The sequence below is a fragment of the Phyllopteryx taeniolatus genome, chromosome 20, assembly GCF_024500385.1.
Source record: "Phyllopteryx taeniolatus isolate TA_2022b chromosome 20, UOR_Ptae_1.2, whole genome shotgun sequence".
NCBI classification, from domain to species: domain Eukaryota; kingdom Metazoa; phylum Chordata; class Actinopteri; order Syngnathiformes; family Syngnathidae; genus Phyllopteryx; species Phyllopteryx taeniolatus.
Window position 1 is genome coordinate 16,003,354 of NC_084521.1, and position 15,700 is coordinate 16,019,053.

Sequence of the window (15,700 nt, forward strand, 5' to 3'; positions counted from 1 at the left end):
TACTCTCTGACACTCACACACACACACAGTCTCCCTGAGCTCAAGTTGAGATTCCTTTGACAAGGTTTCATTCCGTTCTTGCAGCAAAAAAAGATAAAAAATGTTCCCTGAAAAGCGCAGTGACGAGCACATATGTTGATTTTCAAGCCACCGCTCTGACTTCCCATCATGCCTTGGGACAGAGCGGCGGCAGCAAGGAGTCACGCTACATGCGCTTCCTTCTGCAAAGTACCACAGTCTTCAGTGTGTGCGTGCGCGTGCGCGTGCGTGTGTGCTTTCAATCTTTGGCTCCCCGCTGCACTTACTGTTTCACTCACTACTTTGCCTTTCACTCTGTGCCCACGCCAACTTCATGACCTGATATATTCCCCCTCTGGCGGGAGGAGGGACAAGAAAGAGGCGCGTGGCACCCGGGATGGACGTTCTGCTGCCTGTCCGAGCGCTGAGAAAGGGCCGGACGTGATAAAGCAAGCAACAGTGGCCGCCCTTCACCTCTGCGTGCGCCCCCACCTGTTCACAAGTGCGATCCCGTGAGTGGCATTGAGCGTATTGTGAACAGGAAGCTGCGGCCCACATCCCACCCCCGCCCGCCCGCCCGCCTGGACCTTTGCTGTCAGGGCCTGAAAGACACACACACACCGAACACATTACCCAGTGGGTATAATTATTATGCATTTTGTGTGTGTGTGTGTGAGAGAGAGAGGTGGAGGGATGGCAGGGGCTCATACACAAGACCAGTGTGCATCCTGTATGTGCTGAACCCCGCGTACCACCTGCACAACTGCAACAGCGCTGCAGGACATCATCTGTTTATGATTGACGCATCAGCATGTCGTCACCAATTGGCGTCGGCAATAATTCGACTAGCTAGCTGTCGAAGGGCGGTCGAGCCGCTTTCATTTGTATATTGCCGAAGTTGGATTTTGATCTTATATTTTCCCTTTATTTTAAAGAATAAGACCGCATTGATGACATGCACTGGGGGTGTCAAACATTTCCCTCAGCGGGACGTTATGACTGTCGAATCATATAAATGTACGTATATTAGCTTCACGGGGACGTCGGTTTTCGTATACCTTAGTTTTCGTATGATTGCGTTTTTGCCATTTTTTTTTTTTGTTTTTTTTGCCAAAAGTTTGGCCCAGTTTTTCGACATCCGCTTGGTTTCGTACAGTTGAAATTGGTCCGAGCGCAACACGCATCCGCCTGCCCGTGTTCGCTCCTAACTTTCTTATTTTAAAATCATTGCAATTTCTTAACATTGTTAAAAGTAAAGACAATTTCTAATTTTGATCCGGAAGCACATGAAGTAGATGCACAGGTTTTTCCTTACGCGGGCTGCATGATCTTAAGTTGGACACCTGTGACATATAGCGGCTGAAATAAGTATTGAAGTTTTTTTTTACAAGTGCCTTTACGGTTATTGATCCAAATATTTGAAAATGACCTTGTCTGTTTTCAAATTTAGGACAGTAAACAGTAAAAGGTCATCAGAAAAATGTATTTGAATTCAAGTACAGATAGTACCTGAAAAATCTGAATAGGTACACTTCCTTCCCACCACAAAATTTCAAATAAATATTTTGTCATGTGCATTTTATTCAAAATCAACTCAGTGGGTAATTAATGCCTGTTGGTTTGGTGCAATTCATCTCGAACCAATACAGTAACGCCATCTCGTGTACCGTCACATTGCTGGCTCTTTTGGATCCACTTGGAGCTTCGTTGTTCTCTCCTGCAACATTTTTGGAGAGGATCCGTGTAGAGTTGGCAAATAAAAAAAAGCAACATTTTCTTGATAAAGCTGCAGGACGAGAATACAAAAAAAAAAAAAAGAGCTCTCAGACACTCGCTTGCAGGATGTAGCTGCGCTTTTTGGAAATAATGACGCAGGAGGCCATTTATGTGCTTGTTACTTTGATGCTAGCAGTTGCAATTTGAGTCGGTGTATGTTTTTTTTTTTTTTTTTTTTGTGCTCAAACCTTTTCCAGTTGCCTTTAAAATGCACAATCCAAAGTGATACTGTTGAATATAAAACTCCCAAAACTACTCAAAATGTTCATTTTATTCACTTGTAATTATGTTAACTACTGGAAATGACCTTGTGTGAATTTTAAAAAAAAAATGAAAGTTATTGTAAGCAAGTCAAACATTTACGGCAAATCATTTGAATCCATCCAAACTACAAATTAGCTTTGGAAATGAATACTGCATTGAACCATCCTGTCGTTTCAATTCTCGCTTTTAATGTTTTTAATTGCCCCCTCCAGAATTATGAATAAACAAAGCAACACGACGCACACTGGTTTTACGGCGGATACTAGCCGGTGCTGACATTGTCTATTTATTGTCATGCTTTTTCAACTCCTACCAGCGGGCTCCAGTAAAAGCCGTGTTTGGTTTTATCCCTTGGCAATGATCAATCATTTAATCTCTTTAATAGGCCCGAATCAAAACTAATGGTGCATGTAATAACTGTCTAAGTAAACATTGTGGACAGTAGAGTATTTGTGGCGCCTTAGTGATTTCATCCTTGACTGAGTGTGACAGTCTTAATGAATTTTGGGGTTAGCAAGGTATAAACTATGTGGCCCAAACAATGCATCCTGTCACTCTGTATGTTGCTACTTTTGTTTTGCCACTAGTACAATTTTCATTCATTCATTTATGCACATATATTTACATGTTTAGTATATATTTGTAATGCAATAGCCAAAGGAGAATTTAGGGCCGTATTGTGGTCACTGTGGTAAATTAAGGCCTTGGATTGTGGAAAAATGGGGGCTTTTTCGATAGTTCACTCGTGTCTAGTATTCTTCTTGGGAAATACTGGGGAGCTTTTAAGGTATTAACAAGTTGTATCAGTATAATAACGTAAATGTCCTTTAAGACTACGGCATAAATATATATAATATAGGTTAGTTAGGTTATAATCGTGTGTATAATTTTTCAAGGGGAAATTGTATTTGGGTGTGCTTTGAAGAGTTTCCACGGAGCAAGACTGACCTCTGCTGGGCCACCGAAAGCCCACTTTCAATTTTTTTTCTTTCACTACATGAACAAGTCAATTAGTACGTCTTTTTAATTGTATTGTAGCTTTACTCTAACTTTGCGTAGTCAATAATGACCCTAAAACATATTTGTCATATGATCGTAAACCAACAATAAAGGAAGTCCTACTAAATGGCCCACCCCTATTTTAGTGACTTGGTTCAACCCACTCCGTTGTACCTGGAAGTAGTAGGCTAGGAAATGTTTTGGTTACTGGCATAGCTATGACTGGTTAGATACGACAACGTAATGGAGCACCCCGGCTAACTAACGTGCATATATAGCGGCCATGTTGGGGAGGTCGACGTTCCCATAGAAGGCAATGCATGGACCCTGCAATGAAGTCGTAACTTCCTTATTCCTCAATCGATTTTCATGAGGGTTACTGTTTTGTTAACGCTAAACCGCATGCTATCAATAATAATCATAATAACTATTATTAATTATTTTATTTTTAACTATTAGTATGTTTAAGTAAAAAGAATACATATATGTATATATGTGTGAAAGGGACTCTCAGTTCCCTTTTCGTAATCGTACCCCGTTTTACGCAACCGTATGCAGCATGATGTACCGGCATCGTTGGTCGTTGGAGAGAGAGAGCGAGAGAGAGAGAGAGAGAGAGAGAGAGAGAGAGAGAGAGAGACGATTGGGACCTCCCTAGTTTAGCGTCGCCTTTGGCACGGATTTCATGTGGGCGTGTCGTATCTACCAATATATACCTATGGGTACTGGTGTCAGCTGACTTCTATTCATATGACTGCTGTTAGCTAGAAGCCTTCGGAGATTAGTCTGTGGGACGCAGAGGGAGACATTACATATTAAGTTACCTTTGTGTCGCAATTAGCCTCCGGTTTCCTCGTAGCTTGTCGCTACACATTCATTTCGTGTTTGCTTGTGTCTGGAGCAATTAGACGCTAGCATGTCGAGCTAGCTACCTCAAAGAGACTGGTCAATTAGTGAAAATGGATAAAATTATTAAAGGTGAGTGTAACCCAGTCACGGTTACCTGCGTCATGTTGCGCTTCATACATGCTAAACATTGTTTTCTCACATGGTATGGTTTCTCAAAATGAGAGCTTTTATTCCTCAAAACTATCTAATATCATTGTATGTCACTGTAGCAGTATGTGCCTTTTGAATGTTAACACCGCGCTGAAATGGATTCAAATAAAATGTGTTGCACAGAACATTTTCGTGCCTTCGGTGTTTGCATGTGTGATGTAGGAATGTGTCACAATAGGGCCTTTCTATTCCAACGGACCAGTGGAAAAGGGGTAGGAGTTTATTCCACTCCTACTTTTTGCATGTTGTTTGCTGTTTATTTCTTTAGTATTGTTTGAATACTTTTAATTGGTGAGACTCTTTTGAACGTGTGCTATCACATGTTCGATTTCAGCGTGTACTACCATGTTTGAAATAAAGCCTTCATTCAGTCATTCCTTTATTTAGTCCTTGCTATGCTATTTTTATTTGATTGTGAATTGAAATGTAATATATGTGTGTGTGTGTTTCCTTTGTTGCTACTGCAGATGTTGGGGATATCCAGTCCCGGCTGCTCGACCACAGGCCCGTTATCAATGCAGAGATCCGTTACTTTGTGAGGGAATTTGAGGTATGAAAGATTACACAATGAGATGCTTAATTTATTTGGACATTATTTGGCTCGTCCCATCATAACACACCTGCGCACACCACATCTTTGAATGGAATCAACCTTTTATGGATCGTCATCGCGTGTGTGTGAAAGATTTTCATAACGTCTCCTTTTTCCCAGGAGAAAAGGGCGCACAGGGAAAGTCGGCAACTGGAGAGCCTGAGTAAAGTGGTGCAAGAAGCAAATGAGCAAGTGCTTCCCTCCGATTTAGAGGGCATGAAGCAGCAGCTCTCCGATGTCATTGCTCGATGTGAGTATTCTCTCCCACAGTTATGGTGAGACAATGACTCAAACAATGAAAATGCAAATATATGGTGATTGCAACTTTTTGCTTCTGTCACAGTGAGGGCTGCTAATCACATGGCAGAAAGAATCCAGCAGAGGGAGCTAGAGGCCCAGCAGGTAAATGCAAATGGATTGTGTGTATACACTTGACAGAAAGCCCCACGAAGCGCCATTCGCTCCCGTTTGAGTGGATGTCCTTTTTTTTTTACGCACATGGGCTTCCGAACTTTTCCTCTTCACGTATACTCCCAACCGGACTTCTGACACACACACACACACACCATATAAGATGGGAATAATTGTGCAAACATCAAAGAGATGTGATCAACTAAAACGGAAGCTACGTAGAAACGCGATTGATTTTGGCTTTTGGCCGGCGATCGTAAAAAAACATGATAATCGAGGAAAAACGATGAATGCGCCGCAATACGGAGTGGTGTGCACGCAAGTTCCTTTGCTGCAAAAGCGCCGTGATTGTGCCTCTGTTGCATGCAACTGCAGCAAGCGTGTGACACGTGCGGATCAATAATTTGTGGAGCGTGTGACTGAAAATATGGAAAACACCAGAAAGGCAACTTTATTGATCGCCATAATCGCAACGTAGCCTGTAGAGTTAATACAAGTTTTATGATGGTGACAGTTTGAGCTTTGAACAAATTGAGTCACTAGTTTACATTATTTCTTATGGGATTTTTTATTTTAACGTGGAACAACTTGGAAGTTAACCACTGCCATCAAACAGATTGTGTTCCACTTTGGAGGTTCTACGAGAGGTATAAAGTTGAAATTCGAAAAGGTTTAAATTTATTGTCTCCTATCGTAGACTATTACGCACAGTGTGATGTCGAAAAACCAAAAACAAAGCTAAAATACCTGTACTGGATATGAAATTACAGTCATTAGTTGTGTTTATTTTGATGTCCTTCAACCATTCATTTTTTTTTACACTCGTGTCTTGTGTTTATGTCCTTCCAGAGCAGCCAGCTGCAGGAAAACATGGAGCGTATGAAAGATGAGTGGGCGGACTTCCTGAAGGAGCAGCAGCGATGGAAGGAAGAGGTGAGCGAAGAGCATGCTAAGGCAGTCGGACAAGTCAGCACTCAGTACAGTGAGAAGAAGAAGGACCTGGATAAGTTGTTGTCAGATGTTTAGTCATTGCGTGTGGTTAGAAGAGTTCTGCTTGTGCACAATATGTTTTCAAATCATGAATATTCATGTGTGATTAATGTTGTCGTTTCACATACAGTACCATCACAAATCACTGCACAGAATGAGCACAACGGGGGAAAAAGTCTGGATTATGTCACTTTTAAATGCGCCCCCCAAAAAAAAAAATAATAATAATCATTGCCAAGTAATAATGAATTCCTACTGGGAGGGCACTGATGCATCATTTTCGTAAAGGAAAAGGATTGTTCGAATTAGCCTTCACAAAAGGTGAGGGGGAAACATGCCTAGCAGGTGTGTTTAAAGCACAGGTCAAGTGTTGTAGAAGTGAGTGCAAACAGAAGTTTTTGTTTCCAGAATAAATCACCGGCTCACTCGTGTGGAACATTTGACCCCTGACGTCTTCAAATAAAGCGGTTGTCTGTAAAGTAACGCTCGTGATGAACACCACTTGAATGATCAGTAACAGCTGCTTCTGGTTTGCTCCGCCACATCAAGTCCACTGTTTGTACTGCCGCTTTGGCTGCGTAACGCCAACATGCGACATATGTTGTCCCGGTTCCAATTTCCTCCTCGGTCTAATGTTGCCCCATGCACGTGAAAAGGAGGACATGCGCACTGTGTACGTTTCAGTCACGGTCAGGCCTGGTGCTTTCGGACTACAAATGCGGTAATAAACACAAACCCTGAGTCTTAGTTTCCTTGTGCTGTTGTTCAACTGATTATACATCATCACCGTCAAGCCTGTCAAATGACAGCCAATGCTAACAGTGGAAGAATGCATAATACGCTATTCAGCCACCACTTTGCTCAATAACAAACTATTAGAAAGAACACTCAGCCCTGTACAAGGAAAATGGGAAAATGGGTACAAATCGGTTTTACTGGTTTAGTCGTTGGACTAGTTATTACAAATTGGATTAGCCACTACCAAAAAAAAAAAAATGGATATGATGATGATCACAGTACATCTCAATGATGGTAGCAAATCATTTCTGAAATGTTAGCCTGGGATGTTGACTAAAGTTTGTTAATACAAACAATACAGTGCAGCCTTTTGTCACATTATGGGGAATTCTTCTGTAAAATATTCAGTAAATGGAGCTTCCTAAAAAGCCCATTTCTTCAAGCTCAATCGGACACGTGAATTGTTATATTATTATTGAAGTACTTCATTTATGTACAATTAATTATATTAGTGTACGTACGTGATTTTGTTGAATGGTTTGGTTGTTGATGGAACTGTAATCCACCATTCTCGCCACTAGGTAGAGGAATTACACTTTTAATGTGTTTACATCGCGGCACGGCGGACGACTGCTTAGAGCAGCTGCCTCACACTTCTGAGGACCGGGGTTCAATCCCCGGCCCCGCCCGTGTGGAGTTTGCATGTTCTCCTCGTGCCTGCGTGGCTTTTCTCCGGGCACGCCGCTTTCCTCCCACATCCCAAAAACATGCATGCTAGGTTAATTGGAGACTCCAAATTGCCCGTAGGTGTGAATGTGAGTGCAAATGGTTGTTTGTTCGTATGTGTCCTGCGATTGGCTGGCAACCAGTTCAGGGTGTACCCCGCTTCCTGATCCATTTTGACTTACCCCCCTCTCCAAAACCTTTTCGTCAATTAACTTGTACAGGTTATAGGTCACATTAATAGTGGACCGAGTTTTGAAATGATTATCTAAAACCTTGCATTTGACCTGGGGTGTGTCGACCTTTTATAGCCACTGTATTTTAGTCTGGAAGCGGTCTGCAGCAGGTCTTCATCACAGGAATTTCACTAAAGATTCTGTAAGGGGCGGGGGGGGGGGGGGGGGGGGGGGGGGGGGAGCTTTTTTCTCCGTTTGGCTTGCAGCGACGACGTCTCCTTCAGCTCTCATGCGAGGTCGCGCTTCCTTTTCTGTGCTTGTGTGCGTTCACGGGTGTCGAAGTAAGAGTCGGTGATGGCGGGTGCCGAGGCAGCCGGCGGTGGTCGCGATGTCAGAGATCAGTGAGGGCACAGCCGTGACGGCAGATGTTCACAGGGAAAGGGCCAACGCCAATTTGCCTCGTCTGTATTTAACATGTGCGCGCGTGTGAGCAAACTTCTCGTTTTAGAGACACGGAACAGCTGTCCAATATAGAGACGGCTCATCATCGGCTAATAAGGAGTGACAAGACGGAAACACGGTTGGCCTCTGCCAGCGAGGCACCTTTTCATCTGCCCTTGTTTATTTTTCGGTTTGACTGGAAAGAAAGAAAAACAGAGCCAGTGAAAGGTCAGCGACGAGGGCGGGGCCTCTTCTCGAGCCTGACGTAAAAATGTTCACCACTCAGATCTGTTCTGATGAATTGGACTCAACTGGATGTTGTCAGATTGAGAAACGAACTGTAGCTACTTTTCTTCCTTACCATCAAAATATTCATATTTGTTCTTAGCATATACGTCGTCCGTCGTAGTGGTGAGGCGGCGTTTCGGGGTGTTGTTGATAAATGGCTTTTGCTTCGCATAGTAGGGTTTCAAGTTGCACTGCCGGATGTAGCGCCCAACTGAGTTCACCGACATTGGTGACTGCGATGTTATTCTTTTTGTAAAGAATCCTTTTCGATCAATGCTGGGCTGTCAAGCGCCCTTTTATCGTGGGCCAAATAGTAGTGACGGTTTCCCTCGGAATTTAAAATCAGAAGTCAGTGAAAAGAGCGACAAGCTAGCAATTTAGCAAGGGAGATGACGTAAACACACTTTGTTTGCTTTGGTGGGTCACAACAAATTATGTGGCAGGTTGGATCGGGTTCTCGCGCAGGCGTACCTGCTGTAAGTCTACGAGATCCTCGACGGCCAGCTGCTTCGTGTATCTCGATTCCGTGTTTTAACTTTTGTTTTTGAGTCACTTTTTTCTTCCTGTTTTTCGGGGGTTCTTGCGGTGTGCCCAGTGCCAACATAAATGCGAGCGGAAACCACGCAGCACCCATCCGGCGCCCTGTTAATCAAAGTCAAGAGATAAGAGCAGTATGTTTGTTATTAAAGAACATGATGCGCGGACTGTAGTCGAGGTTTTGAAGTTTGCCGAGAACAACGGTTACTAACGTCAAAGTCAGTGCAGCAGTATACAATATCTGTCCAGCCTAATTCACTTCTGACAATCTGACCCTGTTGAACTTTCAGAAACCTCAACCAACACCGCTCTGCACAATTGCAACCCACTCAAAATATTCCCAATATATCCTGCATATGCGATCCCTCATTCCCCCTCCTTTTTACGGCCACTTAAATAAAGCGAATAAAATGCCAGTGCCGTGAGATTTGAGCTTCCTTGAAGAAACAAATCAAATCGGCACAAGCAAAAGTCTCAACCGAGCTGTTGCGTTTCCAGCGCGCCGCTTTCTCTGCGGCCTGCTCACCTTTCACTTGGGTTGACGGATGAGAAAAAGCAGGTCTTCAGTACACCATTGAAGCGTGTTTTCCTGGAACAATGGGACGTAAGGTATTCCTTCACTGGAGCTTTCCTGGCGGCTTATGAGAATTCTCAGCCCCTTTCTTGTTCTATTGTGTCACAAGATGGGCCACTGTTAGTCAATTATGGAGGGTCCAAAATGAAAATGCCAGTGAACAAAAGCACTGTGCTTGCAAGTTAATAAGCCAGCATAACAACACCCAGGGGGGCCCCTGGTGCTCCCGAGGCAGATGCTAATGCAGGTGGTGATATGAATTCCTTGCCTCACTCAATGTGAGACGAAACACCCTCGAAGCTGCAGTAAAACTAATTCACAAATTGATATTTGTCCGAGGGGAGGTTACCAGGCACACGGGCAGTCTCAGCTTGGCTTAAAATGAGCACCGGGTGGCATAGAGAAGCAATCATTGCCAAGAAATGGACCTGAAATGAAATTTCCCACCCTACGCTCGAAAATGCTGTACTCCCCTCTTAGCAAGCGCTGACTCGACTTTTTAGTTTTATTTTTATTTTTATTTTTTTGCTTCCCTTTGTTTAATACATGTAGTCTTTCCTTTGCGCAATAATTGCCTGCACCAAAGACACTATTGTCATTACTGTTAGATACGTCGCCACACAGGTGAGGCTGGATTTGAACTCGGGTCCTCAGAAGTGCGAGGCAGATGTGCTAACCAGTCGCCCACCGCGCCACCCTAAACTAAAATGTCAAATTCATCAATTCAATTCATTAGCTGATGAGATTTTGGGAAGTTTGTTTGTTACCAGTTTTATACGGAAATACGGGTTTGGAGTGTAACTTTAAAACATATACAGTATATGTATTTATGTGACACAAATCGTGGGCAATTTAGAGTCTACCATTATAGAATAATATATCAAATACATTCCGGTATAGAGTCAACATCATCTTCTGTCATTAAAGCTGATTTTTAGCATATGATGTTCACAAGCCTCTGAACATGAAATGTAACATTCTTATTTATTTGAACAGTTTGACACATTTAAAAAAAAATGATATAGCTGGGATAGGCTTCAGAATGCCTGTGACCCTAGTGAGGTACAGAAAATGGATGGATGGATAGATTAGTTTTTGCATGAAATATTACAACATGTCTAATTGTGTACTACATTCATCTTCATCTGTGAATGCGTAGCAATGTAGTTGCACCGTTATCAAGAACTATGTTTTGGGGCTGCTAAGCGTCAGCGTGGCGTGGCGTTCCATCCAGGTCGAACTTGTCCAAGACATACAGATAAGACTCCAGTATCAACAAACCCCTTGCATAGTCAATCATGGACCAAACAATGGTCTGAGGGGATGCTGTCGTCAGCCACCAGCAGAAAGAAAAATGTGTAGCTGTCTAGATTCCTCAAGCTCCGGAATGTCTGACTTCACCGCCAACCACACATTCTAACAATGGCTTTCATTTTCCTTCTTTTCAATGCCAACTAGGTAGGTATTTTTTTGTTTTTCGGTATGTAGCATGCTGTAACAAAACTAACCTTTTGAAACTATGACAAAAGAAGTGAAGAAGGGAGAAAGTCACTTTAAAAGAGACAATTTAAAAGAGATCTTCTTATCTATTCTTGAACGTCCTAGCCTAGCCCGAGCCACCCTAACCACTGGCCAATGAGGAGTTTCGTCCTGTAGCTGCTCGGTGTGGCATCCCACTTTGGAATAGGAACAAACAGTGCCTCTTCGTGTGATGACTGCCGTTAAACACGAGTTCGAATGTGATTACTTCATTCGGAACATCCCCATTTGTGTGTGCGTGCGTTACTACCTATTTCAGAAACACACATGATGAGGACGGATCTCAAATAAAAAGTGCAGGAGCAAATTGCATGCGTATTTCTACATGAACTACAGGACTGTGAGTGACTGCATACTATACATGTCTCTTTCTGTTATTATTACACTGGGTCATTGTTGTGTTGGCGCTGCCAACCTCGCCCGTCATTTTGCATTTTCCAGGTGCTGGAAGCTGACTGCCGGTGGACTGTAAAATGGCCACAGCTGGAGCTGTTGTTCCTCTTTCTCTGGCCTAACTTCCAACTGCACCCCGTCTCCTGCTTTTGTGTCGACGAAACCATTTTGTTTGCGACCGCAACTTCGAACTGTGTCAACATAACAGTGGGTACGGAAGGTTTTCAGACCCCCTTAAATTTTTCACTCTTTGTTATATTGCAGCCATTTGTTAAAATCATTTGTTATTTTTTTTCCTCATTATTGTACACACAGCAGCCCATTTTGACATTTGGAATTGTTGACATTTTTGCTGATTTATTAAAAAAGTATTCTACTAAATACTGAGCAAAAGGTCTGAATACTTATGGCTGTGTGATATTTCAGTTTTTCAAATGGCTGCACTATAACAAAGAGTGAAAAAATATAAGGGGGTCTGAATACTTTCCGTACCCACTGTGGATCCATCCATCCATTTTCTGTACCGATTATCTTCGCTAGGGTCGCGGGCGTGCTGGAGCCTATCCCAGCTAACTTGGGGCGAGAGGCGGGGTACACCCTGAACCGGTCGCCTGCCAATCGCAGTGCACATATAAACTCACCTTCACACCTACGGGCAATTTAGAATCTTCAATCAACCTACCATGCATGGTCGACCAGCCAATGTGCTTGACCTGAGAGGTTCCAATGTTTATAATCCACCCTAACCCATTAACCCTGGGCCTGGGCCTGACATATTGCTGACATTTTTTTTTTTTACTAAAAGACTCAGAGAGAGACTCGAGACCGAACCCGAATCCAAATCTGAACCTGCTAACACTAACCGAGTAACCCTAACCCTGGGCCTGAAAGCTCTTCCAAAGCCAAAAGACGCATAGAGAGAAAGACATGATCAATCAAAAACAAAGTTCCAAAAAAGGTTGGGTAGGGATGAGGGGAACAAAGATGAAATTAGCCATAAAATGCAAGAAAAGAGCAGACCCTGGCCTGCATATCAAAGTAAGGCCCAGTCTTCCCAGGACCTGCTGCTTCCCCAACAGCCAAGTCAAACTCATTACACGGCTTAATGGCTTCTGTGGATGCACCTTCGCTTGCGCTGTGACTGCTTCTGCAGATGCCGCAAGGTGCAGGCTGCACTCAGTCACCCGCGCACTCACACGAGCCTTACTCCACATCATATCCGAGACACACACGCTTTCCTACATGTGATCCATCAGGTCATTTTATTGGTCACCTGCTCAGGCACGGAGACATAAACTGACTTTGATGACACAGGCGCACAATAAAGCCGACGTTTACAATAAGACATGAACACGAGCATTGTAGTGTCCACCTGTGTGCGCAGACAAATGCGGTTTGGTGAGTCTTGGACAGGAATTGGAAACCAATCTGTCTGAGAAAAACAGTAAACATCTGTTTTGTAAGTTGGCCACCTCTCGTCAGCAACGTGGGCCAGACCTGAATGAAGCCTTGGCCCCCTTTAACATTTCCCATGACAGCGAGCGAGAGCACCAATCAGCGAGTGACAGCATCTTTTTTTTTTTTTCTTTTGCGTAAGCTGGGGAAAATATTAACAAACATTGACGCAAGCATTAAATGCAGGAACACTTTTTGGAGCGCCTTAGAAGCATGTCCAAAGGGAATAAAAGCACAGTCTTATACATGCTGTACAGTATATGGCTTGCGAATGGACAAGTCATACTGGTTTATTAAAGACATTTATGGCACGTCTCATATGAAATTCCATCTGCTTAAATATTGATTCAACCAACCTCTTCTTTGTAACTTTCTTGGCTTGCATGGCAGCTGCTTTATTTGTCGCTACGCATCGGCTTTTTCTTGGACTCCGGCGACACCGTGTTATCCTCTCCTTTATCGGAAAAAGACTCTCCGTCACATCACTGTGACATCCAGCGTCGGGGAAAGTTCATTTTCGACGCAAACCAGTTCAAAGTTCAGCCCGCCGTTCCAAAAAGGAACTAGTTTCGTTATTCACAATTTGTGAACAAAGTTCCCTGTTCCAATTTTATTCCAATCACAAATAAAAGTGAAAACAGCATTTTTATATTTTTCCAGCTTTGCAGCATGTTCAATTCAAGGAAAGCAGGTGACAATTCCAATACTTTCCCTGTTAAACGCAGCTTTTATCGGTCTTCCTGCATCCAGCACAAAGCAGTGGCACAACATAGACCCATTTGAACTCCAGCGGAAGATTTCACTCCACAACCGTTATGACCAACTTTCAACACACCCTTCCCTTCCCTGTCATTTCGTTCTCTTCATGGCGCTCCAGTCTCTGCTTTGCTTTCCAAAGTCAGTTTTACACCCATTATGTGGCACTTGGTGTCATTCTATCTCGCACTTTCCACCTCCCCCACATTTTTCTTCTTTATTCGCCCTCACCTTACTTCCGCTCACACACTGTCAGAAAAAAACCACAGAATGCTTTTCAGTTTCCATCCTTTAATGTTTTTGAAGGGACGGACGGGCTTTGCAAGGATGTGGGAGAGCCCTTTCCCTGCTGCTGTTTCCCATTCCCAGCACAGGTGTCTACTGCTCTAGTGACTCATCTGAAAAGGACATTGGTTCCCCTCTGTTGGTCATATCCTGTGTCCCGGATATGATACTGTCATGTGGACCTAATGGAAAGTCATTTGGCTTTGGATTGCGTTGCGCAGTCATGGGAGGAGAATGCTGAGAGCTTTTTTGGAAAGAATTGAAAGTATGCAGTAATTCCCTGCTGTTTCACAGACAAACCCTTTGGACACTGTTCTCGTACTGTAGCCTACTGGTTCTGTGGCTTTGTAATTTTTCACTGGATAATTTTCAGTGTTGGTAAACTGGATAATATCAATTCTGCAAACATAAGGCTATTAATGGTACATCTCAGCAGACAAATGTGTGTCAATGTCACAGTGAGACAGGTGCCCCCACAAGACCCCCTTCAACCGACTCCAAACACCCATCAACATCATCATCTGTGAACATAGAGATGGTGTGTCTTGCCAAAACTTTTGAGTGTTGTCTTGTCTGTCCATAGGACATTCTCCCAGAAGCTTTGACAAGTCACAAGGCAAACAAAACTGGAACCTTTTGGCAAGGCACATCAGCTGTATGTTCACAGACGCAAAATTAAGCATAGCAAGAAAAGAACACTGTGCCTACTGTGAAACATGGAGGAGGCGTCTTTATGTTTTGGGGCTGCTTTGCTTAATGTGGCACAGGGTATCTTGTATCTGTGCAGAGTACAATTAAAATCTCAAGAATATCTAGGTATTCTAGAGAAAAATGTACTGCCCAGGGTCAGAAAGCTTGGTCTCAGTCGTAGATCGTGGGTCTTTCTTCTGGCTCAGCCAGAAGAGACTGCGTAGAAATGGTATCCATTGCAGGCCGAGCAAAAAAATAAATAAATTCTGAAGGAGAGTGTTCGGCCATTAGTTCGTGACCTCAAGCTGAAGCACACTTGGGTTCTGCAGCAGGATAACAATCCAAAGCATAGCAGCGAGTCCATTTCGGAATGGCTTTAAAATAAAACCAAGATTAAGGTTTTGGAGCGACCTAGGCAAAGTCCAGACTTGAATGTAATTGAAATGCTGTGGAATGAACTTTAAAAGGCCCTTCATGCTGGTAAAAACCCTCCAGTGTTGCTGAATTAAAACAATTCTGCAAGGAGGAGTGAGCCATAATATCCTCACAGAGCTGTGAAAGCCAGTTATAGAAAATGCTTGATTTAAAATCTTTTAATTTGAAAGGTTTAGGGGGCAATTCCTTTTTCACAAAGAGCCAGGTAGCTTTGAATAGTATTTGTTTTCCTCAATAAATAAAATCACAAAACTGCATTTTATGTTTACTTGGGTGATCTTTGTCTGATGTTTACATTTTTCTGATGATCTTGAAAAGATTGCAAATCATTTTTCATGGCACTGTACCGCTCATATCTATTTTTTTCTGTATTTCTATGACAAACAACTTCAAAAAGTCATTTTAAAAAAATCAAGCAATATATACAAATATGTAGAAATACCACGGAAGTTACCATATTTAGCATATTGGGCAGTTATTTGGCACCATCTTTGAAAATAATACACACCATATGGTCTCCCGAAAGACTGCAACTGTTCTCCCAAATATAGTCAGTAACGG

At 43.0% G+C, this 15,700-nt stretch overlaps 1 protein-coding gene across 2 annotated transcripts; it reads left to right on the forward strand.

Annotated features, from left to right (window-relative positions):
* The first annotated feature begins 3,765 nt into the window (after window positions 1-3,765).
* On the forward strand, window positions 3,766-15,396 carry bloc1s5 (biogenesis of lysosomal organelles complex-1, subunit 5, muted). Of its 2 annotated transcripts, XM_061758290.1 has the most exons (6): window positions 3,766-4,035; window positions 4,584-4,666; window positions 4,829-4,958; window positions 5,052-5,110; window positions 5,969-6,052; window positions 11,567-15,396. In XM_061758290.1, exons 1-6 carry the CDS (start codon window positions 4,017-4,019, stop codon window positions 11,903-11,905), a joined length of 714 nt encoding a protein of 237 aa, XP_061614274.1. In that variant the 5' UTR covers window positions 3,766-4,016; the 3' UTR covers window positions 11,906-15,396. The 2 variants fall into 2 exon arrangements, with proteins under 2 accessions (XP_061614274.1, XP_061614275.1); XM_061758291.1 differs by lacking the exon at window positions 11,567-15,396 and having other exon boundaries at window positions 3,779-4,035; window positions 5,969-6,856.
* The last annotated feature ends 304 nt before the right edge of the window (window positions 15,397-15,700 follow it).